Source organism: Hemicordylus capensis, chromosome 1, assembly GCF_027244095.1.
Source record: "Hemicordylus capensis ecotype Gifberg chromosome 1, rHemCap1.1.pri, whole genome shotgun sequence".
In the NCBI taxonomy this organism is placed as follows: domain Eukaryota; kingdom Metazoa; phylum Chordata; class Lepidosauria; order Squamata; family Cordylidae; genus Hemicordylus; species Hemicordylus capensis.
In genome coordinates this window covers 435,645,196-435,672,362 of record NC_069657.1, presented here as the reverse complement: position 1 = coordinate 435,672,362, position 27,167 = coordinate 435,645,196, and the positions used below count along the sequence as shown (strand labels likewise).

At 42.7% G+C, this 27,167-nt stretch overlaps 1 protein-coding gene across 5 annotated transcripts in view; it reads right to left on the bottom strand.

Moving 5' to 3' along the window:
- Positions 1 to 27,167, bottom strand: part of NINL (ninein like) — a 70,587-nt gene that overhangs the window by 37,253 nt on the left and 6,167 nt on the right. For 3 of the 5 annotated variants that reach the window (XM_053243437.1, XM_053243444.1, XM_053243454.1), the window contains 5 exons: positions 12,244 to 12,445; positions 8,626 to 8,722; positions 5,140 to 5,315; positions 4,450 to 4,519; positions 2,331 to 2,521 (listed from right to left, as the gene is read on the bottom strand). In XM_053243437.1, the coding sequence (XP_053099412.1) occupies positions 2,331 to 2,521; positions 4,450 to 4,519; positions 5,140 to 5,315; positions 8,626 to 8,722; positions 12,244 to 12,445 (736 nt within the window). Of the gene's footprint in view, positions 1 to 2,330; positions 2,522 to 4,449; positions 4,520 to 5,139; positions 5,316 to 8,625; positions 8,723 to 10,266; positions 10,409 to 12,243; positions 12,446 to 27,167 lie in introns of those variants that run through there. The other 2 variants (XM_053243461.1, XM_053243468.1) reach the window with 2 other exon arrangements.

Genomic DNA, 27,167 nt, shown 5'->3' with positions numbered 1-27,167 from the left:
AGCTGAGATCCTGACTAATGACGTGGGCACAGAAAAATGAGCTGCACACCTGCTGCGGACGACCAAAACTAGTAATGTTACAACCAGCAGGCAATGGGAAGGACAAATTTTGGAGGTTCCTACCTTCCCCTCAAAGTGTCCTGTGCCTAGCAGAAATATGTCCTTGTGAATTGTGCAGCCCTTGAAGACATATTTTTGTGTGACACAGAGCAGAAGGAGTGATGGGATGGGTCAAATATTGCCCATCACTCTTTCCCCCTGAAACTCTCAGTGCCACTTGAAAGTATGTCCCTGAGAGCTGTGCCCCTCAGGGACATATTTCTAGGGATGTGCATGGAACTGCTTCTGTGCACACCCGGGAGGGTGGGGAGGGTCACTTTAAGGGGCAGAGAAGGTGCTGTCTACCTGCCAGACCCCGCCCCACCAGCAATCTTCCAAAAAGCGGGCAAATGGGGCTGCAGCATGCCTCATTGCAGCCGGGATCAGTGTAGCCTGCCCCTTAAATCAAACCCTCCCCGCCCCCTCCAAACCAGTTCAAATGCCAGTTGCTGGAACCAGTTCAGCACTCCTAGAATCGAGTGCCAAACATAGGAATCTGCCATATACCAAGTCAAGACCACAAATCCATCTAGCTCAGTACTGTCTACACAGACTGGCAGCAGCTTCTCCGAGATTGCAGACAGGAATCTCTCTCAGCCCTATCTTGGAGATGCCAGGGAAGGAACTTGGAACCTTCTACTCTTCCCAGAACAGCTCCATCCCCTAAGGGGAATATCTTGCAGTGCTCACACATCAAGATTTCCATTCATATGCAACCAGGATGGACCCTGCTTAGCTAAGGGGACAAGTCATGCTTGCTACCACAAGACCAGCTCTCCTATGGAAGCAGTTCCATGCTCATCCCTAGAAATATGTCCCTGAGGGATATGCAGCTCTCAGGGACATACTTTCACATGGCACTGAAAGTTTCTGGGGGAAAGAACGGATCCATGCACATCCCTACATATTTCTATTAGGCACAGGGTGCTTTGAGGGGAAGGCAGAAACTCCACAATTCACCCTCCCTGCAGTACTGGGCACAGACTTAGTGGGCAAGGCTGCCACCCTGAGCCCACAACTCTCCATTCCACGCCCACATCGGTAGTAATGATGTGAGCTATTTTCTTCTAGAACAGCTCCAATGGAAACAGCAGCAAATCCATGGCAGCAACTTATGAAATTACATAGAAAGCTGCCTTATACCAAGTCAGACCAATGGTCCATCTAGTTCAGTATTGTCTATAGAGACAGGCAGCGGCTTCTCCAAGGTTGCAGGCCGGAGTCTCTCACAGCCCTATTTGGAGGGATGCCAGAAAGGGAACTTGGAACCTTCTGCATGCAAGCATGCAGGTGCTCTTCCCAGAGCTGCCCCATCGCCTAAGGGGAATATCTTACAGTGCTCACATTTTTATTGTTGCATGTAGTCTCCCATTCAAATACAAACTAAGGCAAACCCTGCCAAGGGGACAATTCATTCTTGCTACCACAAGACCAGCTCTCCAGACTCAATATGTATGTAAAAAATGTAAAAAAGTGGCACCAACAGCACCTTCAGGTTCTTTTCAGCCAAGGAAAAAGCACTGCAGCACCATCACCACTGCCATCTCTTCTAGTATAAAAAGACTGGGAGAAGCAGTGGCAATGAAAAGGGAAGCCCAGTGGCAAGGGAAAGAGACAAGGATATAGGAAAATCAAAAGGAGTTGGCTCTCTCAATGTGTTTGCGATGCTGGTCTATAATGCTAGCCTACTGGAGAGGAGAGCTGGTCTTGTGGTAGCAAGCATGGCTTGTCCCCCTAGCTAAGCAGGGTCTGCTCTGGTTACATTTGAATGGGAGACTAGAAGTATGAGCACTAAGTTGCTCTGGGAAGAGCAGAAGGTCCCAAGTTCCCTCCCTGGTTTCTCCAGGATAGGGCTGAGAGAGATTCCTGCCTGCAACCTTGGAGAAGCCGCTGCCTGTCTGTGAAGACAATACTGAGCTAGATAGACCAATGGTCTGACTCAGTATATGGCCGCTTCCTATGTGCTGTATGGATCTGTCATAAAGATCACTGAGCTAATGTTTTTTTAATACACCATACACATGTTAACTATTAAGAACATAAGAACAACCCTGATGGATCAGGCCCAAGGCCCATCTAGCCCAGCATCCTGTTTTGCACAGTGGCCCATCAGATGCATATTCTAACACATAGCTTTCTTTTTCATATTCATTTTGGCCAAGTAGGTGTTTTTTTTGGGGGGTGGGGTGGGGGGGTGGGTTGAAAGTTTCCAAAAGCTAAATATAATCCACCTCTTTTTCCAGCTCTTTGAGTCCTATGTTCTTACACACAGCAGCCAGCTCTTGCTTGTTAAGGTACCCGCTATTCCCTAGGCCAAGCTCTTCCCAGATGTCCCGAACTTGATTTTCAGTCATGTCAAAATAAGAGGTGGAGGCTTTTCTGGGGCCATCACAGAGGTCATCATCCCAGGTGCATATTTGACCTACAAATATTAAACTTCTTAGTTAAATAGCACTTCATATTCCCTGCAATTGTTGTCAGTCTTATTTTAAAACAAAAAGGCTGCACATTGTGCTAACCTCCACACATTTAACCAGACTTGGACTCAGCCCTATCATCAAATTTTTGTACCCTCTGAAAGGTTAATTTTTCAAATTGCTTCTTTCATTATTTGCCATCGCTATATCCATCCTATGTGGAAGGTATCATACTACATTGATCTGGGAACCCTTTTGTATTAAAAGTGATTTTATCCTCCATACTCCCAAACTCCAATTTTGCATCATTTCCAACAATTGCAGGGTCTTCGCATATGGAAATCTAACACTTCATGGAACAAAATTAGATTTTTCTGGTAAAGCATTCTTTTATCTTTCTTTCCATTTCCCACCCTGCAAATTCCAAACACTATAAGCCACCACGCTTTCTAGGGCTACATTTTTAATGACACAGCCCAGTCTGAGGAAAGAGGATGGTTTTTCTTTTGTTTCATTTTTTTTAAAGAACTACTGAAGTAAGAAGTATTGATACACAGAATTTCACTTGGAAGTTTCCCAGACTGAGAGTTTTATTATGGTGTAAAGTGGTGTAAGTTAGGACGAGAGTATATAAAGTGCATATAAGCATCAACAAACATTAATAAGCATAAATCGGAGTGAACTTGGGCCGTTCACACTATTGCTTTTTATTACATTTGATTATGGTTCCTTACAATTTTTCAAATGTCAGTGAGTTCACACAGCAGGCTTTCCCCTGATCCATCCTATCCAATAGGGTTCAAGAGGTGGCGGGAGTGCTCCGCCTTCTGCTTCCTACTGGTGCATTCACCTTGCACCCAGGTAGGCAAGAAGAACCTGTGTACACATGCATGGTGCCCAGTTTTGTTTTTAATTAATTTTCCTACATCCTGGTGTACTTACACAAGGATATCTGCACAGGAGATCAATCGAACCGATCTACAGTCACTAAGTGCTGCGATTAATCCAAAACAACTTCCATATTCTCACTGGTGGCAGCGGGGTAGTTTTCAGGATAGTAGTTCTCAGGGTGGTTCTCATGTGAACCAGCTGTTGATTTCCCCCCCCTCCCCAATTCAGTGATTTCTCAGTTGTGATTTTTTTTTTTTTTTTGCTGCAGTTCTTGGATGTTAGTGTGATTTTGGCTTAATTTTTTTTAAAAAGTACCAATTTACTTGGCACCAAATACAGAGTCCTTCCATCTTCCACTACCTGTGTGCTGAATTTCAGAGGTTTCTCCCCAGCCTTTACAGTGCTCTGAATTTTTTTTTTCTCTTTTCCTCATAGTTTTGGTTTAGAATGGTGTCCTTGTGCTGGTTCAAAAGGATTTTTATCTGGTTTTCTTCATTTAGAAATAGGACACCTTGTCAAACAAAACAAAAAAGCTCAGAGAACAATAACTGTGGCTGCGGGTTGGGATTAATTGAATTGCAGAAAACAGCTGCAGATGCCATTTTGTATTTCTGCTGCCATTTTATCTTCCGATTTCCTGATAATTTTAACAATATTTCTGAAAGGGATTCAGATCATTCCAATCCAATATAGGCTTCCCTATATCGGATCGGAATTACTACCAATATACCCCAGATATCACTATTGGATATATCTGACTGCACAGGCGTACAATAGAATACAGAGTGTGTAAGTTGCTATGGATTTTAGATTTGCATGCGTGGTGTGCTGTCCACTGTTCTAGTGCATTGGGGAAAACTAAACAACAACAAAATATTATATTGCACTGTAGACTGGAAGTTGAATGCAGGGCACAGGAAGCAAGTCTGCCCAGTTAGGAACTGAGGGGGGTGGCAGGCAGAGCCAGCACTCCCCAAAGTCACTCTCGGGCATTTGCTCTAATATTTGCCATACGTTTAGGGGCGTTTGGGTTTTTTCCTACCTTGATGATCTTCAAGCATCTCATGCTGTGGTTCTTTTGTGCCTTCAGCATCTTCATCTGATTTGAGACTCTGCAAAATAAGATTCAGATGAAATATTTTATAGAGGTGACGGAGCAAAGGAGGGCAAAAATAAAAGTGTGAATTGTGTTTCATTTTGAAAACAGACAAGTATTTCAAGTTTCTATTGCTTCCCACCAGCACATGCCTAGGGGGTAAAAAAAAAATCTTTAGTAGCATTTTCAGATAAGTAGATCATTTAGCTTGTATAACTTGTACATAGCTTGCATATTGTTTACTTGTATAGCTCGTATACTTCACTAGTCCAAACTGCTACAAACATTAAAGCAACATTCAGTAAACACAAAGAGACTCCATAGAATCCAGCCAGTCAGTGTTGGATTTTAGGCATAAGCTAAAACTAAAGCTTAGGGCCTTACATAATTATGGGCCTCTGAATTGGAAAAAAATGACTAAATGTCAAGTTTTACATAATGTATTTTCATTGAAAGATATTTCTAATGCCAATAAGCTTATTGCCAGATAACTGTTTTTTCATTGCATCTTTGCCAAATAAAAATAATATAGCCTTTTAAGCTTGACATGACTTAGGGCCTCAGCATTTCATAATCCAGCCCTGCGCCCAGTCTGTTTAGAATAACTGCAGGGACAGGACAAATAATCAGAATTACCTCCACACTCTCTAATGATGCTGAGCGTCTCAACTGACTTTTCACATTGGCTTTTGCTTGCTGCTCTTGTAAATACTTGGGGGTTTCCAGCTTGGTGCCCTGGAGTTCTGGCCTCGTCCGGCGGCCATACCACTTGGCTCCATTGACGTATTTGGGTTCAACTTCATCTGGAACCACTAGTAGTTGGAAACAATAGTAGGTCTGTTACAGTGAGAATATTTTATATACTACTTTTCAACAGAAGTTCCCAAAGCGCTTTACATAGATATAAACAAATAAACAGGCTCCCTGTCCCCAAAGGGCTCACAATCTTAAAAAAGAAACATAAGACAGATGCCAGCAACAGCCACTGGACTGATGTTGTGCTGGGGATGGATAGGGCCAGTTGCTCTCCCCCGCTAAATAAAGAGAACCACCACTTCAAAAAGGTGCCTCTTTGCTTAGTTAGCAGTTCTCACTGTAGGTCTGTTACAGGCACTAATGGGTAATTTTATTGCCTTATTTTTCCTTATCGTGGGCTGCTTCTACTGGTCATGTTAACTTGATATCAATGAGTATAATCAATGTTTTGGTATCTTTGTGCTATTTATCCCAACAACTCTGTGAGCCAAGTTACTCTTATTCTTATTATCTTACTCTGTTACTCCCATCTAATCTGAGCCCTCCTGTGACTTCCCCAATGCCACCTAGCAAATTCATAGCAGAGAAGCAAGCTAGGATTTCAAACATTTCCCAGGATCTAGTGCTATATTCACTAAGCCACACACACACAATTATCTTCCCTCTAAACCAGGCCTGCTCAACTTCAGCCCTCTTACTGATGTTGTCCTACAACTCCCATAATCCCTGGCTATTATCCACTGTGGCTGGGGATTATGCAAGTTTTAGTCCAAAAACAGCTGGGGGGCCAAAGTTGAGCAGGCTGCTCTAAACATATATCCTATCTAATGGTGCCACAGCTGCATGCATGTGTCATGACCAGAGTTCCCTGTAACAGGAGGTCCCATATATTGTTGATCACAGCTCCCATCATCCCCAACTGCAATGGCCCTTGGCTGTCGAGGATGGGTGTTGTAGTCAACAATATATGGGAATCCCTGGTTCCACAATCCTAACATTTTTGTAAAAATGGATTTTTTAAAACATCCACGAGGAAAGAGAAACTGAAAGTCTGATTGAGTTCAAAACCGAAATACCAAACAAACTGTCCTCAGTCCCGGAGGGGAAACGTAGACCAGTCCAAAGTCAAAACCAGAAAACACAAATTTGTGTTAGATCTTTGTCGTTTCACTAGAGTGAACCAAGCCGATCTGAGGAGTGAAGTCCGATGAGGATGACACAACAGCAGTCGGAAAGGAACTGAGCACAGGATGAGCCAGCCGCCAAATTATCTGCTATTCTGAGTGCTAGAGGTGGAGCGGGAGTACCTTAAGGAGCTCGAGAATTCCACTCACGAGGCTACTGCGCAGGCGCACAACCCAAGAGTGTGAATGTACAACGGATCACAACAAAGATCCTGAGCAGTGTTCCCTGTAAGATGGTTTCCCAGATGTTGTTGACTACAACTCCCATATTCCCCAGTCAAAGGCCATTGCAGCTGGGGATTGTGGGAGTTGTAGTCATCAGCATCTGGTAATCCCTGTTACAGGGAACACGGATCCTGAGCCCACAAAGGAACCAGCTCTTCCTCTTCCATTGCCCTCCCCAATATCTACACATTCGTGCTGGCAGGAGGCGAGGCTGGAGAGGAGGAGAGTCCCAGACTCCAGGCCAGAGCGCTGCCCCTTTAAGACTGTTGCTCTGCAGGCAGAGAGGCAGAGCTCAGCAGGGGTAGACTGAGCTTACTCTGCCTCAGGCTGTGTTGTCCGATCAACATGTCTCTGTCCATGGTGCTATCCTAACCAACGGACCCTGCTTTTTCTCATTAGCTGCCAAGCCTCATGGGCTTCATGCTGTAGGATGAGATGCAGTCTCATCCTACACAGCTAAATCCAATTAAGTCATGCACACAACTAAATCCAGACAAAGACAGAAAGCTTCTTGTATTTCCACATTTGAAATGGGATGGTCATGCAAAACAGAGATCTCCAATTGCCATTTTTAACAAATGCTGATTAGATGTTTTACATTGCGCCTCCCTAGTTGCACAAACAAAAAGGAATCAAAATTTGCAGCTTCCTTAGTAAGAAGCCCTCTTCTACCGCTCTTCATTGGTTCTCAGATGTCTAACTAGAAGAGCATACCATGCCAACAGAACTGTGTCCAAGAGGCTCACGTCACCTTAGATTCAAGAGGCAAAATTCACCAATGACCTTTGGCATCAACGCAGTAACCTACGTACAAAAAAAGCGGCAAGTCTGGATTCACTATTTGGGAAATCCTAGCTTACAAGAAAGATTTTTTAAAAGATGATTGTTTCAATTAGTTTGTTGTTGATCAGTATCCTAGTTATGTCCTGCTTGCAGCTAAAAGGCCATGCGGAGCCTTGGTTTACACAAGGCACATGAAAGCAATAGATATTTATCCATTTCCAGACTCAACAATCTAGCATTCAGAACAGTATCCCAAATCCTTGGCACACACTACTCTGCCAACTCTGCAGTGCCCATCTTTCATTCTCCTCTTGTTACTGCTCCATTCCAGTACAGCCCATAACAATCTCTGTCCCTAGGTTGTTCCCAAGCCTGTTTTGGTTTTCAAGATGCCTTGTAACATTTCCTTCTTATTCCTGCTGTGCTTGAAAACACAGAAAAAATAAGTGTGCCAGGTTGTAGAGAATGGTGTATTTTAACATTATGGTATATTTAAACAGGACATGCTACCAGTCCTCATGGAGGCCTCCTATTCACATTTAAATGGTTGGTAGCCTTTCCAGCATGACCCCTGCCCTGTCTCCTTCTGTAATGTCTGTCAAACATATACTTAGTTTATATTAAGAGACAGATGTTACAGGAGGCGGCAATGCAGGGGTTATGTTGGAAAGGCTACCAACCATTTAAAGACTTTTCTGTATGTAGGAAAGTGGCTGCTACACCCTAGTTGAAGGTACAGCAATTACATTCTTAACTGTGATGAGTTTTGGAGGAAAACAGGATAGGTACATACGAATACGACGGATATTTATATACCGCTTTTTGACAAAAGTTCTCAAATTATTTACATAGAATAATAAATAATACATAAATAAGATGGTCCCCTGTCCCCAAAGGGCTCACAATCTAGAACAAGAAACATAAGACAGACACCAGCAACAGCCACTGGAGGGATGCTGTGCTGGGGACATATAGGGCCAGTTACTCTCCCCCTGCTAAATATAAGAGAATCACCACTTTAAAAAGGTGCCTCTTTGCTCAGTTAGCAGGGTGCCACATGACACTAGGACCACCAGTTACAGCTCTGCTTTATAGTTTAGCTTAATGGTTAATCCTCATCTTAGCCACAGCAGGCAGGCCAAAGCAAAGTTCTAGAATCTCACTCTTCACCCACCTGGCTCCAGGTAACTGCTCTCATCATCTGAAAGCCCAAGATTGATGCTCGACGATAATACCGTCACAAAGCCTTCCTTAAACTCTTCAAAGTTAACCTAGCAGAAGAGAGAGACAGACACTGTTTAATCAGTTCCACAGCAGGATGAAAGCTCAGCCCATCTCCCTTCTGTTTACAGCCTTGGGAGAAGATAAAATGGGCCAACAGGGAACAGGACAAAGGGCAGAAGAAACTTGGTCTACTCAAAAACTTACCTATATACTAACACCATCAGAAATATCTAGCATGGCTCCCATACATGTGCATTTCTTGTAAACACATTTTTCACCACACACTCTTGTGGTACTCTAGGATGAATAAGACACCCCCAGCAGTTCCTTGTAATTTTTGTATGACACATCCATACAGAGTCTCCAGGTTCTATCCACACTAGCTTCAGAGAAGAAACATCAGTGTGGGTGATTTAATTTTAAATCTAGTTTTAATTAAATTAGAACTAGATTAAATTAATCTGCTTTTAAATTTTTTTAAATTTTAATTATTATTTTAAGTGTAAACTGCCCTGAGCCACTTCAGGAAGAATAGAATAGAACAGAACAGAACAGAACAGAACAGAATAGAATAGAATAGAATGCGTAGCAACCATGTGAAGGCATGACTCAGAACATTCCTAGTATTATATTTATTTATCTATCAGATTTGTACACCGCCCCAAACTGGAGAATGAGCCAGTCAAGGATAATTTGGTTAAGCTTTCCATTTTGATGCCTTTTGAAGGAACCACCTGAACATTAACCCTTTCCTCTTTTCCAAAAGCAAATTAAAGTTGTACTTATGTGGGATCAAGCCACCTAATGGCGCAGCGGGGAAGTGACTTGACGAGCAAGCCAGAGGTTGCCGGTTCGAGTCCCACCTGTATTGGGCAGCCGTGATAGAGGAAGATGCTGAAAGGCATCATCTCATACTGCATGGGAGGTAGCAATGTATTCTCCTGCATTCTGCCAAAGACAACCACAGGGTTCTGTGGTCGCTAGGAGTCGACATCAACTCGACGGCACACCTTACTTTATGTGGGATCAAACTGGGATGCTGACTATGAAATACATACCAGTATGTCCGTACAATAGTCCAAACTGGGGATTATCTAATGCTTTGTTTATCTCACAAGTGAGAAACCATTTTAGTTTTCATCCCATTAAAAGTGTTCTGAGAAATTAGGTTTCCCATTCTACATGTGGGCAGAGGTGTGTTTTGGAAAGGATGGATCAGAGATGTCTCCTTGCCTGTCTTAAATTAAGAGGGTCTTAGAAACACAATATCAGTTTCCTGACAGCTTCAGCATGAACAATAGCTTTGTACATCTCTTTTGCGAAAAGGATACTATTGCAAGTGCAAGATGGTGATTTTGGAAAATATGGATCCAGGTAATTTCTTCTTGCCAGCCATTAACTCCACAACAGAATATCTGCACCATAATTACTGCCATTTTGGTGCTCACCCTCAAATAAAAATCACTTGCATTATTTTTATTTATTTAAAGTATTTCTATACCGCCCAAAACTTGCAGCTCTGGGCGGTTTACAATTAAAATCATTTAACACATTAAATCAATTAACAATTAAAATCATTTAGAACACTAACCATTTAAAACCAGATCTGCATTAGCTCATGCTGTACAAGTGTCACACTTTGAGAAGACCAGATCTAGATGGCAGTACATCTTTAATAGACACCCACACCTGTCTTGTAATACCACTTCTATAAACAGAATTGTACAAAGCCCCTGTGAACATACATAGGAAAAATAGCACATATTTTGAAAATAAAGTAACACAGATTACAGATTACGACTGTAAACAAAATTTCAGAGTTAGAAACATTCAAGGTATCTCCAGTCACATACCCATTTTCCTCATTCTTTACAGTGAGAAAGTGAAGTCATTTTTGACACTCTAGGAATACTGGGAAAGCTAGACAAACAGAAACTAACTTCTGCTTATAGCAATCCCTGATCACGTGCAAGAAAGGGAACGATTTACTCAGTCAGTTCAAAAGTGCAGCTTTTGTTAAAACGCAGCCGAATTTGCTTCCAGCTCCTTGCAAGTTCCACGTGCCAGGCCTCAGTTTAGAAAAGGAGTAATTTATAACTCTCAGCTGAATCAGAGACGCCCGTGAATTCCCCTACATTGACTGTTAGTTTGTATTAAAGAAAGCCAACCCACATAAACAAAAGCAGGAGCCGTGCTGGGTTTCATTTCCATAAAAACCAGGTTCACGTGACTTTGCCTAGGGGACTGGGGTGGGGGGTGGGCGGAAGGGACACACTGACTATAAAGTTACACAGAATATGGAGTTAATAAAATACAGATAACTTCCTCAGCCAGCCTAACCCCTGCTAATTGGGCAAAGAGGCATCTTCTAAAGTGGTAGTTCTCATCTATTTAAGAAGAGGGAAGCAACTGTCCCTATGAAGCCCCTACACTGCATTCCTCCAGATGTTGTTGCTGGTGTCTACCTTGCATTTCTTTATAGAAAGTGAGCCTTTTAAGGACAAAGAATCATCTTCTTCCCATTATTCATTCCCCTTTGTAAACCACTTTTGATAACATTTCTGTTGAAAAGTGGTATATAAATACTAATCATCATCCAATGTAGCTCAGGGCTAGCCTTACCACTAGGCAACTGTAGATTAGGGATGGGCCCGGACCAGTCCGGAGGCCATTGAAATAGCCTCCTGACCGGTCCGGACCTGAGCGGTCCGGTTCGGGGGGGGGACCTTTAAGAGCAGCGGGAGGGTTTACTTACCCCTCCCGCCGCTTTCCCGCTCTTTCGCCGTAATTCCAAGAGTAATTGGGGCGGCAGGATACCTCCCTGCCGCCCCTTCCCCGACTTTGCTGGGAAAACTCCCAGCAGTCCTTTGCGCGGCGCGCGCGCACGTCTCTGTGACGTGCGCGCGTGCCACGCAAAGGACTGCTGGGAGTTTTCCCAGGAACATCGGGGAAGGGGTGGCAGGGAGGTATTCTGCCGCCCCAATTACTCTTGGAATTACGGCGAAAGAGTGGGAAAGCGGCGGGAGGCGTAAGTAAACCCTCCCGCCGCTCTTAAAAGTACCCCCCACCCCAGTGCCGGACCGTAGTTGGCGGTTCCGTGCACACCCCTACTGTAGGTGACCACCTATGACAGTGCTTCAGAGGTAGCGGGTATGTTGCTGCAGCAGATGAAATGGATTTTTATCCCTCCCATTTCACCTTGGCACACTGTTTAATGCTCAGCAGGATCTGAAGGATTGACAGACAGTAGGCAAGAAGGCTGAGGAGTCTAGTGGAGTCAGAACCACATGCACACCCATCACGACCTAGAGCCCTCAAGGAATCATGAACAGAGGACAAAGTGCAGGGGGAGACTCAAAACACTTAGTTGACTAGTACAAGCTTCTAGAAGACTTGTCTGGATGTTTTTGTTCAAGAGGTACCAATGGGGTTCAGAAAGCTACAGGACCGAACAAGAAGGATGAGGAGGGGCCATCTAAGAATGTCATGAATGGATAGAAACAGGGAGAAGAGAAAATAATATTAATTGTTGACAGCATACAGGTGTTGAGGCCCTGAAACTACTTACTCTAGCAAAGTGATTATTCCCCAAGAGTGTTTCCAGGAGTAATGGCAGCTGTCTCTCCAGATGTAGCTTGTGGCACAGCTCTGTCAGCTCTTCTTTGTCCAAATACCCAGTGCCAGTGGTATCACAGCTGTCATAAACATCCTTGAGTTGGGACACATATTTGTTCTCTTCCTCGCCCATCCCATAGTCTACAGAACTCAACCTGAGAGGAGCAAGCAAAAGGGCAGAGGGTTGGAGGAAGAACAGGACTTTCAATATTCTCAGCACTGACATCAACCACACCCCCATAATCCCATTCTCCATTTGCTTTTGTAGATTTTGAAAATTTCTGAACCCCATAAATAAAACAATGTATTGAATGACTCCCATCAAGTCAAAGATGCGACACTAACTCTTTGATTCGAGTTTTTATCTTCCATGGATAAGAACTCGAATCAAAGAGTCAGTATAGCACAACACAAGCATGATCTACGAAATTCTAGGTTCAGAACTCAGCTCAGTCACTTCATTGGATAAGCACTTAACTCTCCAAGTCAGAACTGCCCACCTTCAATATAGATTTAATGTGATCTAAAAGGCATCTCTTTGACAGTTTCATCTGGAGGTGGCTAGGTATAGTTTTCTGAAAGGAAATGCTTGTGGAATTATTGCCCAAACACCAGTAAAATTCATTAAACTGTGAAAAGTACCATCTCTTATCACAGGCCTTGGCAGATTTTATCTGGATCTAGGAGCCAGCCCAAAAATCTATGAGTCAAAGGGCACTTGACACAATTACCAGACAGTGACAGACGCTGTGGAGGGGGAGGGAAAATGGGCTTTTCTTCATCTCTTTTAGAAGCAATATTCTTAGAACAGAACCAGGGCTGCCTGGGACAAATAAAGATTTTATTAAAGAATTCTGCCTAGTCTAGGTACCACAGTTAAATTTCTAGGTGCCACTGTACTGATTCAAGTCCTGTACTTATCATCTGACACCATCACAGCCTTGTTGACTGCACATCACAATTCATAATTTTCTACCCAAGACCTCTTTCCCCACACAGCTCAGGCACTAGCCCTCATGTATTGCTTCTTGCAGGGATTGTGCTTAACCATTCCCCCATCCACTGCCTCCTACAAATCCCCCCCCACGGCAGGCTGCACCCCCTAAGCCAGCTCAGAAACTGGATATAAGCCTAGCCTAGGGGGAAAATTGGGTAGGGAAGGGCAAGAATGATTGTTTTTATTTTTTGTAACAAGCAGGAAACAGTGGGATTGCTCAGGCTGCAAAGAAGGAAAAAATGACTAATTCTGGACATCCTAGAGGCAGCTAGTGGACCACTTTGGGAAACTGAATGCTGGACTTGATGGACTTCTGACCTGATCTTGCAGGACTCTTTTTAAGTTCTTATCTCAAGTAGAGTACTATTACTAGCTACTAAAACTCAGGCCCATTTCTCTAGCTTTCTCCACTACTGCAGGGGGTGAAAGAGAAGTGGGGGCTCCCCCAGTTACATGGCGCCAAAGACATTACTACATATACAGCCAATGGTGTGGAAGGTACAAAGAAGGAACGCGTTTGCCATATAAAGCTGAGGTGGGGGGGGGGGTTTAGACAAGTCAAGTCATATTTAACCTGGCAACAAAAGAAAACACATGTTGTAACTTCTGGTACATTGAAGAAGAGCAAACATTCTGGACCAGACACAGCCTTAACATTAAGGGTCAGTCCAAATGTACAGTTGTAGCTTTTTGATGAGATACATCAAAGCAACAGACGACGGGGAAAGGGACACACACACACGTGCATGTGAATCAGCTGAAATTAATACAACATTCAACAAGGGCTACATCATTTCAGTAAACAATTGTGAAGGCCTATGGCACACTCCTTTTCAGCCTCCAAAGGGGCCTCTCCCCTGCTGTTCCAAGCTACTCCCACGCTAAGAAGGTCTGCTGATCTTTGGGTTTTGTTGTTGTTTTAGGTGCAAATGCCTTATGCATTCCAATTTTACAGCGCAGCACCAATTATTACATAAGAGTGGAATGTTGATAGCTTGTAGATAAAGCGCAATCTTCCTTTTAAATGTACTCTGCAGCCAAATTGTTCTTTTTTAATTGCTTATTTTTTCTAACTGCAAGACATAGCTAGCCATTTCTGTAACTCAGAAGGGTAGCAAAGAAAAAACTAGTAAGAAAATGGGAAACTCAACAGATCCTCCCACAACCACCAAATGCCTTGAAGCACAGCCCAGGCATATTTGTATCTGGCATAGCCAAGAATTTCTACCCCGCAAGTATTCCTGGCTCTGCAACAGCTGGCGCTCCAGCTAGAAAAGGAATTAATTCTGCCTTTAGGCCAACCCAGTGTGTGTGTGCTGTATAAATCTCTCTATGCCAGAAACGCTAAGACAATCTTTAGGGTCTCGGAGCTAAACTCAGTGAGCTGCCATAGATCCAACTGCGCATCTACTAGGCTGTCTTGCCAATATTGGTTCTTAGCGTCCCACTGTTGATTCCGCCCCGCCACCACCCCTGAGGAATTAGATAAAAAAAGAGCAAAGTTATGAGACCTATGGGAATAAGTAAACCAATGTCTAAATTGCGAGCTTTGCTTCCATTTGAATTACAGGCTCTTCACAACTTTTTATGGAAGCACCGAAGGGAAGATAAAAAGGTACAGGTGAGATACAGGGTACAAAGGGTACAGGTGAGAAGAGAGGAAGCAGAAGGCACAGGAAAGAATGTTGGAGCAAAGCCAGCTAGGAAATGGAGTCGAGATGAGACTTGCCCACCCTCTCAGTTATAGCCCATCTTCATGGACACATTTCCATAAACACGTCCACCAACAGGTGAACACTCAGCAGAGGATCTATCAACATTCTTGCTCTTCTTGCGGTTATCCTATTATACTTGTTCTTCCGTCTTGCTGTGGCTAATGTTTTCTCTAGGCTAAATGTTTTCTGGGGCTAGTGTTTTTCTCTAGGCTGTCCACTCTGCTTCATGTGGCTCACTTTTAAGCCTTCATCCTCAGAGCTACTTGATAAGGCAAGTTGGGGGGCTTACTTGCATGTAGGTGCATCAGCATGCCGCTTGAAATGGCAAGTTAATGCATCTACTCACAAGCAGGTGGCATTTGTTGGTCCCTTGTTCCCTTCCTTGCTCCTTTGTTGGTCCCTTGTTCCCTTCCTTGCTCCTCTGCTGCTGTTTACACAAATGGACCACATATCAACCAAGAGTCATACAGCATCAAATGAAGGTTAAGACACAATGGCAGACAAAAGGAACAAAAAACCAAAAACTAAATGCAATCTAAATGGAGCTCCAGAGAGAACAAATCTTTGTAGTTAAGGCTTAGAGGAGACAGAAGGGAAGGGGTATTCTAGTAACATCTGTCCCATGAAAAGTCCATTAAATACCCAAATTCAGCCTCAAGTACAGCTGCTCTTGGCTTCGGAAATTCAACATTTGCACAATGCTCAAATTCATTCGATAACACGTAGTGTAATCTGGGCCACAAAGAGTCATCTGAAGGGCTCTCCCTAAATTAGCAAGAAAGGAATGTTTGGTGGGGCCCCATGCAAGTCTTAATGCAGCCCTATCTCTGCATTTAGCACAACAGGACTATTTATATGCCAGCTTCTGCAGAGGCAACTTCTGATCCAGTGTCCTACGGCAGTCAAGAATGCAACCACCTGTTCCTGGAAGTTCCTACTCTTGCTACAGGTTAACTGAACTGGAAGCAAAGTGGCAGGGAGTGGGGAGGAGAGAAAGGAGGGATCCATGTCTAAAAACAACTAGCAGAACAAACACAAAAAGCTAACCAAGATTTTTTATTTAACTAATTTTTATTTAACTCATTTGTATACCGCCCAGAATGCATGTCTCTGGGCAGTTTACAACAAAAAAATTAAAACAACAGATAAAAAAGATTAACACATTACAACAATTTAAAATTTAAAACATTAAAACTGTTAAAAACACAATTAAAATATAGCATGAGCATATCGATTTGATGGATATGCAAGCACTAATTTAGCAGAGCTTTCAGAAACTGGATGTGTAGGTTGAAGAAGAAGAAATAATCAGTGGAGGAGTATGTGGCTTGGCAGCCTCAAGACTGACCTCAGTAATGATTTCCAGTATTGCCCAGCAACCTGGAGGGCTTGTGGGTTTTGTTGCTTTGGAAATCAGGCAGCTAGGAAGCTCTGTCCACCTACATGTTGAGGTTATGAATGATCTCCCTGCAATCATTTTTAACAAGAAGCGACAAAGTCAACGTAACCAAAATTCCCAGTAACTGAAAAAAATGCTGCCTCATCCAATAAGACAGCTCGGCAATCATTTTGAAGACAAGGAAGTTGCATAATTAAGGTTCAGAGGTTTTTAAAAACAGATTTCCCCACCACTGCTACTCCATGGTTGTCCGCAGGGCATTTTCTGGGGAGGAGGTGGAAGGTGCAACCCTATACCCTCTTACCTGGGAGCAAGCACCATTGCATTCAATGGGACCAGCTCAACCTTGGGGTGGGGGGGCAGACCTTCCTTGTCCCGTTCCCAGATGCCCACTACTCAAGTGCACATTGCACTTATGGACAGCCTGACCCAAAAGCCATCAGGCCACACAGAAGTGGAACACACTCCATACAGAGAAGCATTGCGACCATTAAGAACCCAGCACTACACTGTCCTTTTCTGGGCTAATGCCAATTCTCTTCCTGTTCTTCCAAGACAAACCACTTTAAGTGGTGCAGCTGGAAAATGCTTGACTAACAAGCAGAAGGTTGCTGGTTCGAATCCCCACCAGTACTATATCGGGCAGCAGTGATATAGGAAGATGCTGAAAGGCATCATCTCGTACTGTGTGGGAGGAGGCAATGGTAAACCCCTCCTGTATTCTACCAAAGAAAACCACAGGGCTCTGTGGGCACCAGGAGTCAAGATCGACTCGACGGCACACTTCAGCTTTACTTCTAAGACGGGCAGTAAGTCAGGAGCAGGAGATGCCTCTTCAGCATTTGGGGGGGCCTTACTTTAGTGAAATCCTGTTACGCATAAACCAGCAAGACTAACAGGTCCAATTACAGCAGGGGTGCACAACTCAAGTGTCCCCATGGGCTAGAACCAACCATGATTTGGTGTGCAAGGGCCAAGGTCAATTTTCAGTGCACTATTACATTAAAATTATTTTAAAATATTAATGAAAGTGAAGTGGCAGAGAGTTGAGAGTTGGAAGGAAAGGCCAGGGGAAAGCCAGATGATCTCAGTGGGCTCCTGTCCAGGGATAGGGGACACGTGGTCCCAAGTGGCCAACTGCATGGAGCTGTTGCTCTGCCAGCAGGACAGTCCAAGAGCTCTTCAAGGCTCCTTAATGTTGCTACACCATGATGTTCCTTCCTGGAGGGGACCAGCAAAAAAGTCTTCATGGGCCGGATTTGGCCCCCAGGCCTTATGTTGTACAGGCCTGAATTACAGTGAGAAGGTACTCAGAAAACAACAATTAAAAAACCACACACACACACACACACACACACACAAACACACACACACACACTTTTAGATGTTTAGATTGTCAGATCTCTTGGGACAGAGAGCCATCATTCCTTTTTCCATGTAAAAAAACTTTTGAGAACTTTTTTCCTTGAAAAGTAGTATATAAATATTATTATTTAGAATACAAAACCCAAGGGCTGTTACCCTATAATACTACTTGAAGAGACAAGTCCTCCATTACAGCTGTATGAAACCACTATCGATTGCATTTTCCCTGTGGAAGTACATTACTTTAAAAACAAAAGCAAAAAGTCATGACACACGTACCTGCTAAGAAAACATTCTTTGTTATATTTCCATTCCCCCTTCCTCCAAGGAGTTCAGGGCAACATAGACAGTTCTTCCCTGTTTTATCCTCACAACAATCCAGTGAGTGGGAATTTGAACAGGGGTCTGGCTCAGTGGGGAAATGACTTGCCTAGGGAGCAAGAGGCTGTTAGTTAGAATCCCTGCTGGTGTGTTTCCCAGAATATGGGAAATTCCTGTTGGGCAGCAGCAATATAGGAAGGTGCTGAAAGGCATCATCTCATACTGCGCACGAGATGGCAATGGTAAACCCCTCCTGTATACTACCACGAAAACCACATGGCTCTGCGGTCACCAGAAGTCGACACCGACTTGACGGCATGATCTTTCTTTCTCCTTGGTTTTAGTCTGACATTCTAACCACTACACTGCACTGATCTCAAGACAAAATGTCAGTCTAATAGCTACATCTTTAGGAACCTACAAAATTGTACAAGTGGAGCTGGGAACATGGAGAGGGAGGCAGGCAAGCAGACTGGCATTTACAACTGTAAGCTCTTTTAATAGATACTAAGGGGATCTTCGCTTCTTAGAATATCTCCCCAGTTGTCCAGATCAGCCTTTCATGTTATTTGCCGCCAGTCTTTCCGGTCTCTAAGCTCTTTGGTTACTCCACAATCCATTAGGCTTCTCCAAGCCAACCCTATCCATCCTCTTAAGCAATGGCTTCTGCTTTCTTGTCTTCTATCTCCTTCGAGATATGCTTCCTACTGTGCCTTTTCCAATGGCTGTTTTTGGTGCCTATGTTCTGTTTCCGTTTAGATTGTGAGCCCCTTTGGAACAGGGAATCATCTTACTTCTTTCTATGTAAACCACTTTGAGAATTTTTTATTGAAATGTCATATATAAATATCTGCAGTAACAGCTTGTCATTACCAGCAGATTGGCCTAACATGCTGGTTCTGACAGCATCTACTCAATGTAAAAGGTAAAGTGTGCCTTCAAGTCGATTTTGACTCCTGGCGCCCACAGAGCCCTGTGGTTTTCTTTGGTAGAATACAGGAGGGGTTTACCATTGCCTCCTCCCACACAGTATGAGATGATGCCTTTCAGCATCTTCCTATATCGCTGCTGCCCGATATAGTACTGGCGGGGATTCAAACCGGCAACCTTCTGCTTGTTAGTCAAGCATTTTCCCGCTGTGCCACTTAAGGTGGAGTCTATATACTGTGGTACAAAACCATCCATGGTTTACTAGAATTCAATAGTCATGTGTTTTGTTATGGTGGCTTCTAAATTTGACCACAGTCATGGCTGGCAGTTGAGATGCGGAGAGATGAAGAAAACAGGGTTTTGTTACTACATCTACCATCTCAGCAGGTTTCTCTTTCCTGTAAAGCGAACATATTATTAATCTCTCTGAAAAAAACAGCATCAACCCAAGCAAGGCAAATCTCACTGCCTCAGTAATAATAAGCCAGACCCAGTTGGTCATATTAAAATAAATTAGTTCCCAGACCATAAAATGCCATCACAGAGGAACACAACCTTCTAACACTGCCAAGTTAAACCTCTAATGTAGTCACCAAAGTCCAACTTGGCTTCTTGAGAAATTGCCTTAAATATATATTTAACATGCAAATGGGAGGATAAAATAACATACATTAGCAGGTTCAGAAGTCAACTGATTTTCTCTATTTTCAGTTGAACTAGTATGTTACATTAAAAAATCCACTGCCACATCTCCATCAAGGAAAAAGTACCACAAAGAGGCCCAGACTCAACAAAAATGGCTTCCACGGTTTCTAATTACTAACTACTCCGTTCAACACAGCGTACAGAATTTCTGTCTGCTCATGCAGGACTTTTATAGCTGCACTCCTCAGCCTATACCTTCATAACACTGAAATATTTTTATAAGCATTACACCGAGACAACAATTGGAGATTACTTCATAGTTTTCACTCGCAAAACCCAATACATTTTCGCAAAAGAGTGGAGTCAAAACTGATTCCAAGTTGGTGCAAAATCTTTCTGAAGGCTGACAGTTTTGATTTCTCTCCCTGCCAGATGTTCCAGCTATAAAAACTTCTCTCTCCCATGATCCAGTAAAAACTCAGAGGGCAGTAATTTAAAATAACTGCATCTGAATTCAACTGAGCATAATACATTGTGTCATCCCATTGTTGCAATTAAGCAACCGTTCAGAAGAAAAGTCTATGCTTTTTCAGATTAAATACACATTTGGGCTAAACAATTATGAGGAAAGTTTCACCACTGCTGGAATGCTCACTCGTCTGGGAGAAACCAAGTAAGTAGCTCCCACAAATCTGGAAGCTAGAGTTGTAACCTAGATGGTGGGAATACGCTATTTATATATTTATCGAACATATTTTTATACCACCCAAAACTGATGTCTGTGGGTGGTTTACACTAGACAATCACCAGTGGAAATAACTGTTTACATGAGGTAGAAAATTAGTACCTCACTAGAACCAATTATATACAAACAACGTTTAATATATAATGGCTCACACTCACAAAGATTAAGGCTGTTCAGAACCTCCCAAGAATTCCATATTATGACAGAGGCCCTTCTCTTCCATTAGTGGCATTGAAGGTGTGGACAAGAAAGGTATTTTCAGCTGCAGAACAGCCTCCAAGAGAGGTATGCTTGGCGTCTCCAGGTAAAACTTGGGAGAAATTCCTGCCTGAAGCGTTAGAGGGCTACTGAAGTCAGCATAGACAATACTGGGCTAGAGATGGACTAATGGTCTGACTCAGTAGAAGTCAGCTTCATATGTTCATTTATGCATGCCTGGCCCGTTACTGTCTGCTTTTAGGCAGGCAGTGAGACTGTATTGTTCCAGCAAGCTTCTAAGTAACATGGTGTGGCCTAATGAGACCTTTTTTCTCTGCTGCTACCTGTTTCATTGATCTGTGCCTTTGCATTTATGCTGTTGAGGCACCTTGGGTGTCGGACAGAGGTGGCCAAACACAGGCCCTCCAGCTGCTGTTGAACTACAACTCCAATCATCCCCAGTCACAATAAATTGTGGCTGGAGATTATGGGAGTTGTAGTCCAATATCAGCTGGAGTGCCTGAGATTGCCTGCCCTTGCTCTAGAGGAAAGGAATTCTTGAACACAGCCCAATATAAATTAAAACAGAGACCTGTATTATGGGATTTGTCATTTTTAAAAATTAACAATATTTATTTAAAACAAGAATTGAAACAATTAAGGACATAAATGACAAATGTTCATTATTGATGCCAATGCAATACAGAATTTATTTTATTTATCATATTTTTAAACCACCTGATATGTACATCTCTAGGTGGTGCACAAAATTTAGAATATTTAAAAGTCACAGATTAAAATACATGACACAATGAAAACAATAGAATAGTTATTAAAACAAGTTTTTTTTAAAGTTATTAAAATTCTAATTAAAAGCCTGCGAAAACAGGAAAGTCTTGAGGGCCTTCCTGAAAACAGAGAAGGAGATGCTTTTATTTCATCAGGGAGCATATTCCAAAGCCTTTTTTATGGAGAAAAGTCAATAAAAACTCCTCTGCAAGAACAGCTAAAGTGCCAAAGGCTGCCTACCCCTGGCGTAGGATATACAGAAAGGCATTGTCCTAGCAATTTTAGATTATCAACTTTTCCTAAATAAATCATTGTCAGCAGGACTGTAGCAAGTAGTATTAAAAACAGGTCAACCGTTTTGACACAGTAAAGTGAAGAGGAACGTTTAAACTAGTTGCATATTAAGGAATAATCTGCTCTCTCAGAAATCTAAGATTCAAAAATTAAGCAATTTGTAAAAGACAGTCATGCAAGTTGGCAGGCATCATAGTCGTGTAAAATTTAACACATGTCAAGGTTTATGCTTTCACTACAAACTTTCAGACAATATTGCTGACCCTTCTCGTTTTAGGCAGGGCTGGAACAAAGGCAGATGTCTGGGTGCCCAGGTGTACAGACATTTGATGCAAGTGTTCAGGAATGTGAGGTATTTCTGCTGCCTTGCTGCAAGCTCCTTCTTTTGCTTTTAATGTTGACATGACTCTCTTCTCTCAATTATGCAGCTAAACTGCAGATTTTAGCAAAACTGTTTCAAGTTAAGCATTTTCCCCAAGGATAATTGCATAGAAGTTCAATATTTAAATTCTAAACTGAAGTATCAAAAAAAGTAACTGCAACAAATGCCCCTAAAATACCCTGGGGGTTTTTTTGGCGATTTGTTGTGGTTTTTTGCTGGGCAATTTAATCTTGAATATATCCAAGGGGAGGCAATTGAGCTACAATGCAAAGCTCGCCCACTCCCAAAAGTGTATTCCCTTCCTCCAACATATAGTTATCCTGCATCATCAGATAACAAAAATTAAATCATACCAACTTTGTCTGCACTTATATTATATTTGTTTAGATCTACACAATGCTAAAATCAACTGAATTTAAATTCAGTTTCATAATTTTGTGGGTAGTCTTATATTTGTAACCACTGGCCTTATTGGCTCAATCTGTATTTGTAAAGTCATGTTAAAAAAAAAACAAGAATCTAGGTCTACAAAGGGTCCTCAGTCAATATCTGAATGGTTTCTAAATGTTACAAATAATGCAGGGTGGTTGTTTTGTAAAATAAATCAGACTCTCTTTAGTTAACTTTCAAAAGCTTCCAGAATTTAACTGGGGTGCTGAATGTTATGTCCAAAGCTCTTTTCTGCCGTTTATCACCTTCTGATGTGAACAGAAGGAGAAGAGGAAAGACAGCTGGCTATATAGCTTACTTGTTACATTAAATGACCTACTTTTATCTTTAAACTGCTTTGGCTGGATTCAGTAGAAATGTTTACGCCCCGAGGGCCCTGATCCCAACAAGTAAGCATATTCAGAATTGTAATATGAAACAGTAGGAAAACTTGCAATCACCACACACACACTTCTCCATCAAGATCAGGGATTTTATACCCACTACAGGTGTTAAGTTAACATTCACAACTAGGAAGAATGTGTTTGAAAGAATGTATACAATTGCTGCTTCTGTGCATCCTCACTATGCTTTTCTTGTATTCATTCAAACCCTGCACAGAAGTGTCATAGACTAGAGTCAAATGGTAATCAGGTGCAAGAGGTACACTGTTTAAAGCTTCTTTCTCTAGATCTGTAAGTACGAGGTGTGTGTACATGTTAATATTTCTATTAGTTACAGTCAAAAGGTTCCTTTCTTCTAGAGCAGGGGCAAACAACCTTTGGCACTCCAGCTATTGTTGTACTACAACTCCTATAATCCCCAGCCACTGCGGGCGATAGAAGTTGTAGTCCAGCAACATCTAGAGTGCCAAAGTTTCCCCGCCCCTGCTCTAGAGGGGAAGAGAATTATTGAACACAACCCAACGTAAATTAAAATAAAGACCTGCATTTTAATTTACAATGGGTTGTGTCCAAAGGTTTCTCCAGATAAACTAAGCATTTGGATACAATCCTTTATCCACCTACAGAGCCAGTGTAGTGCAGTAAGGGACTGAGCTATAAATCACTAAGACCCTGCTTTGAATTTTGCCTCTGCCATGAACAAACTGGGTGACTATGGGAGACTTACTCCCTCTAATTCTCAACCCTCCATCTGCAATCGGGGGACAACATTCACTTACTGTACAGGGTTTTAAAGATTACAAAAGAAGCGTTTTGTACACTCAGACGTCCTATACAAATGCTAAGACATTACATATACCTTGCACCTGATGAAGTGGGCTCTATTCCACAAAAGCTCATACCACAATAAATCCATTTGTCTTTGAGGCGCACAAGAAGTCTATTTCCCATTCTCTATCAAGGTCATACCTCATATCATACCTCTGCTAACATTACCCCTCAGGTGTCAAGTCACATGCCATTTAACACTAACTTTGCAGGTGGTGCAACAGGGAAGCAGCTTGCCTAGGGAGCAAGAGGCTGTTAGTTCGAATCTCCGTCGGTGTGCTTCCCAGACTGTGCCTAGTACATATATATTTGTAGTCACCTATATTGGGCAGCAGGTATATAGGAAGGTGCTGGAGGCGGATGCTCACTTCATTGACAACAGCAAAGGCATGATCTCATACTGTGTGGGAGAAAGGCATTGGTAAACCACTTCTACCAAGAAAACCACACGGCTCTGCAGTCGCCAGGAGTCGACACCGACTCGACGACACAATCTTTCCTTTCCTTTTTTTACAGCCTGACCCTAAGCTAATTTCCTTGCAAACAAGTCGTGCTGAGCTCAATGGGACTTTACTTCCAAGCAAGTATATCTAACATTTTAGCCTTAATAGCCAATTATTAAAGCATCATTTTTTAAAAAAAAAAATTTAAATATCCCACTCTTCCTCCAAGGAGCCCAGAGCGGTGTACTACATACTTAAGTTTCTCCTCACAACAACCCTGTGAAGTAGGTTAGGCTGGGAGAGAAGTGACTGGCCCAGAGTCACTCAGCAAGTATCATGGCTGAGTGGGGATTTGAACTCGGGTCTCCCCGGTCCTAGTCCAGCACTCTAACCACTACACCACGCTGGCCCGTTGTGTTAAGGGCAGCCACATTTCAAAGGTCAACAATAGTAACCGCTAAATCTCTTGTTCATCATTTAAGATGCGACCCTATGAACACTTACTCGGGAGTAAGCCCATTGAACTTGGAATTACTCACTTCCAGGTAAACACACATAAGATCAGGCTGTTAATTTTGTATAATCTTTTCTGCACTGCTTCAGAGAGACTTTTTCCTTGGTCTATTTAATCCTCAATTTAAAAACCTTTTCTTGCAGAAGAGTCTTGCATGTTTTACTAGGCACCACTGAAACCCACTTTGTCCTTTTGACAAAGGAAAGAAAGATTTATACATTAAGTAGCTTTAACAGAGGATTGCAGTTTTCCGACAAGCTACACACCAGGTCCTCCTAATACAGCAGCCTGTAACAAAATAAATTCAAGGAAGATTCAGAACCAGGCCACAAACCTATCAACAGAGAGTAGACAGCCAATCACTCTGTTAAATGTCGGTCACAGATTACAATGTGACAGTGATGCTTTCCCACTGATGGCATTCAAGGCTTTTTATGGATGAAACAGAATACATTTAGATTCTCAAATGTACAACAGTGGGCCCAATGAAGGCTTCAAAATTGCTAAGGGAAGCATGGACTTCCTCCTGAGTCTCCATTCTAAATATGGAGTATCTGTTTCAACAGGGCCTGCCTGTTTTCGGTCACTAATCTTGGCCACTTCCACACTTCTCTCTTGGTGCAGAATTTTGGAATCCTATGGAATAATGTTCTATTTTTCTAGCTTAGTTTTCTCCTTTGAAAAGGTGCCATTAGACTTTTCTTTCTTTCTGCTCCACTAAAAGGCTTAGCATCATGCCTGGAACAAGGTTGAGCTTCGTTGTCTCAGCTTCATTTTGCTTCCATTACACTAAGGGAGATAGAAACTACAGTGGTCCCTCTACTTACAAAATTAATCCGTTCCGAATGCACATTTGTAAGTCGAAAAGTTCGTAAGTCGAAAAGCGGTTTCCCATAGGAATGCATTGGGAACGGATTAATGCGTTCCGGAGCCTAGAAAAAAGACCCAGACCCCCAGTAAGGCTTGCAAACTGCACAGGAACATTTCTTTTCAAGAATAAACAGGCAGTAAACAGGCAGGCAAGTCAAGGAAACCGCATGTAAAATTCATAAGTCGAGGAAACCCCATCTAAAAATTTGTAAGTCGAAAAAACCGCATCTAAAACCGGATCTAAAACTGCCGTTTGTAACGCGAAAAATACTTATGTCGAGTAGTTCGTAAGTCGAGGGACCACTGTACTTCTGTCTCCCAACTTGTGAAGGCTCACTATGATAAATGCTGAAAATCCTTGATCCAAGACAGTACCTACCAAACTTCCGATGGCAAGAAAACAAATGTATATTAAGAAATGAACCAATGAATAGCTTATGCACACTTAACACTTTGGAATGTGCAGGCCACAAGAGTAGGTGAAGGAACAGAACATAATCCTTCACAAAAGTCTCTTGTACCTGAGGTGGGCAACATTTGGCATCAAACTTTTGTTGAACTACAACTCCCATCATCCCCAGAACAACTGAAGTGCCAACGGTTGACTACCCCTGCCCTAGAATAATCTTCCCTTTTCCTCTTTGGTAAATGCAAAGCCCGAGAGAAGAAAGAAATATACTCCAGCAGTTAGGAGATGTTGGTTAAGAGGGGTTCATATCTCAAGTATGATAGATTGTGAGTCACAGTGTATGAAATTTCTCTCTCTGGTTCATTACTAGGGAGGAAAGGGGGAGACAAGCAGTGGCCAAAGTCCAGGGCCTCCACACCTCTTGGGGTCCCCCAAATCCTCTTTTGTCTGTCCTGGGTAGTGTGGTTGGTGTGGCTGAGTGTGTCAGGTGCTTTAGAGACAGAGGGGAGAGTAGGGAAAGAAATATGTGAGATAAAAATAAGGGAATGATGCTTAACTTGCGGGGGGGGGAGCTCCAGCAAGGGTGGGGCCCTCCAAAGGTCTTTCGGTCCGGCCTCCAAAATTACCTAGGTGCACCTCAGAAATGACTTGACTTAGCAAGCCAGAGGTTGCCGGTTTGAATCCCCGCTGGTATGTTTCCCAGACTATGGGAAATACCTATATCGGGCAGCAGCAATATAGGAAGATGCTGAAAGGCATCATTTCATACTGCGTGGGAGATGGCAGTGGTAAACCCCTCCTGTATTCTACCAAAGAAAGCCACAGAGCTCTGTGGTCGCCAGGAATCGACACTGACTTAACAACACACTTTACTTTACCTCTGGACATAAGTCAAGAGGCCAGGCAGTGTTGAGTTAAATGTGATACAAAGTTTAGTGGCACTAGCTATTAAAATGTCCTTTTGTTGAAAAATGTTTGAAAGGGGGGGGGGAGATTCCACATTGTGAAAATCAGACAAGCAACTGCAAACGTTCCCTGCATTGCAAATTCTTCCACTTCGACACTCTAACCACAAGAATGTCAAAATAAAGATTTATGGGACAAATAATGCCTCTGCCTGGTTGCTTTTAGGACCTGGCACTTTAAATGGCACCAGCTGCAGAACGTTTGGGAGAGACGAAAAGAAGCAAGCCTCATAGA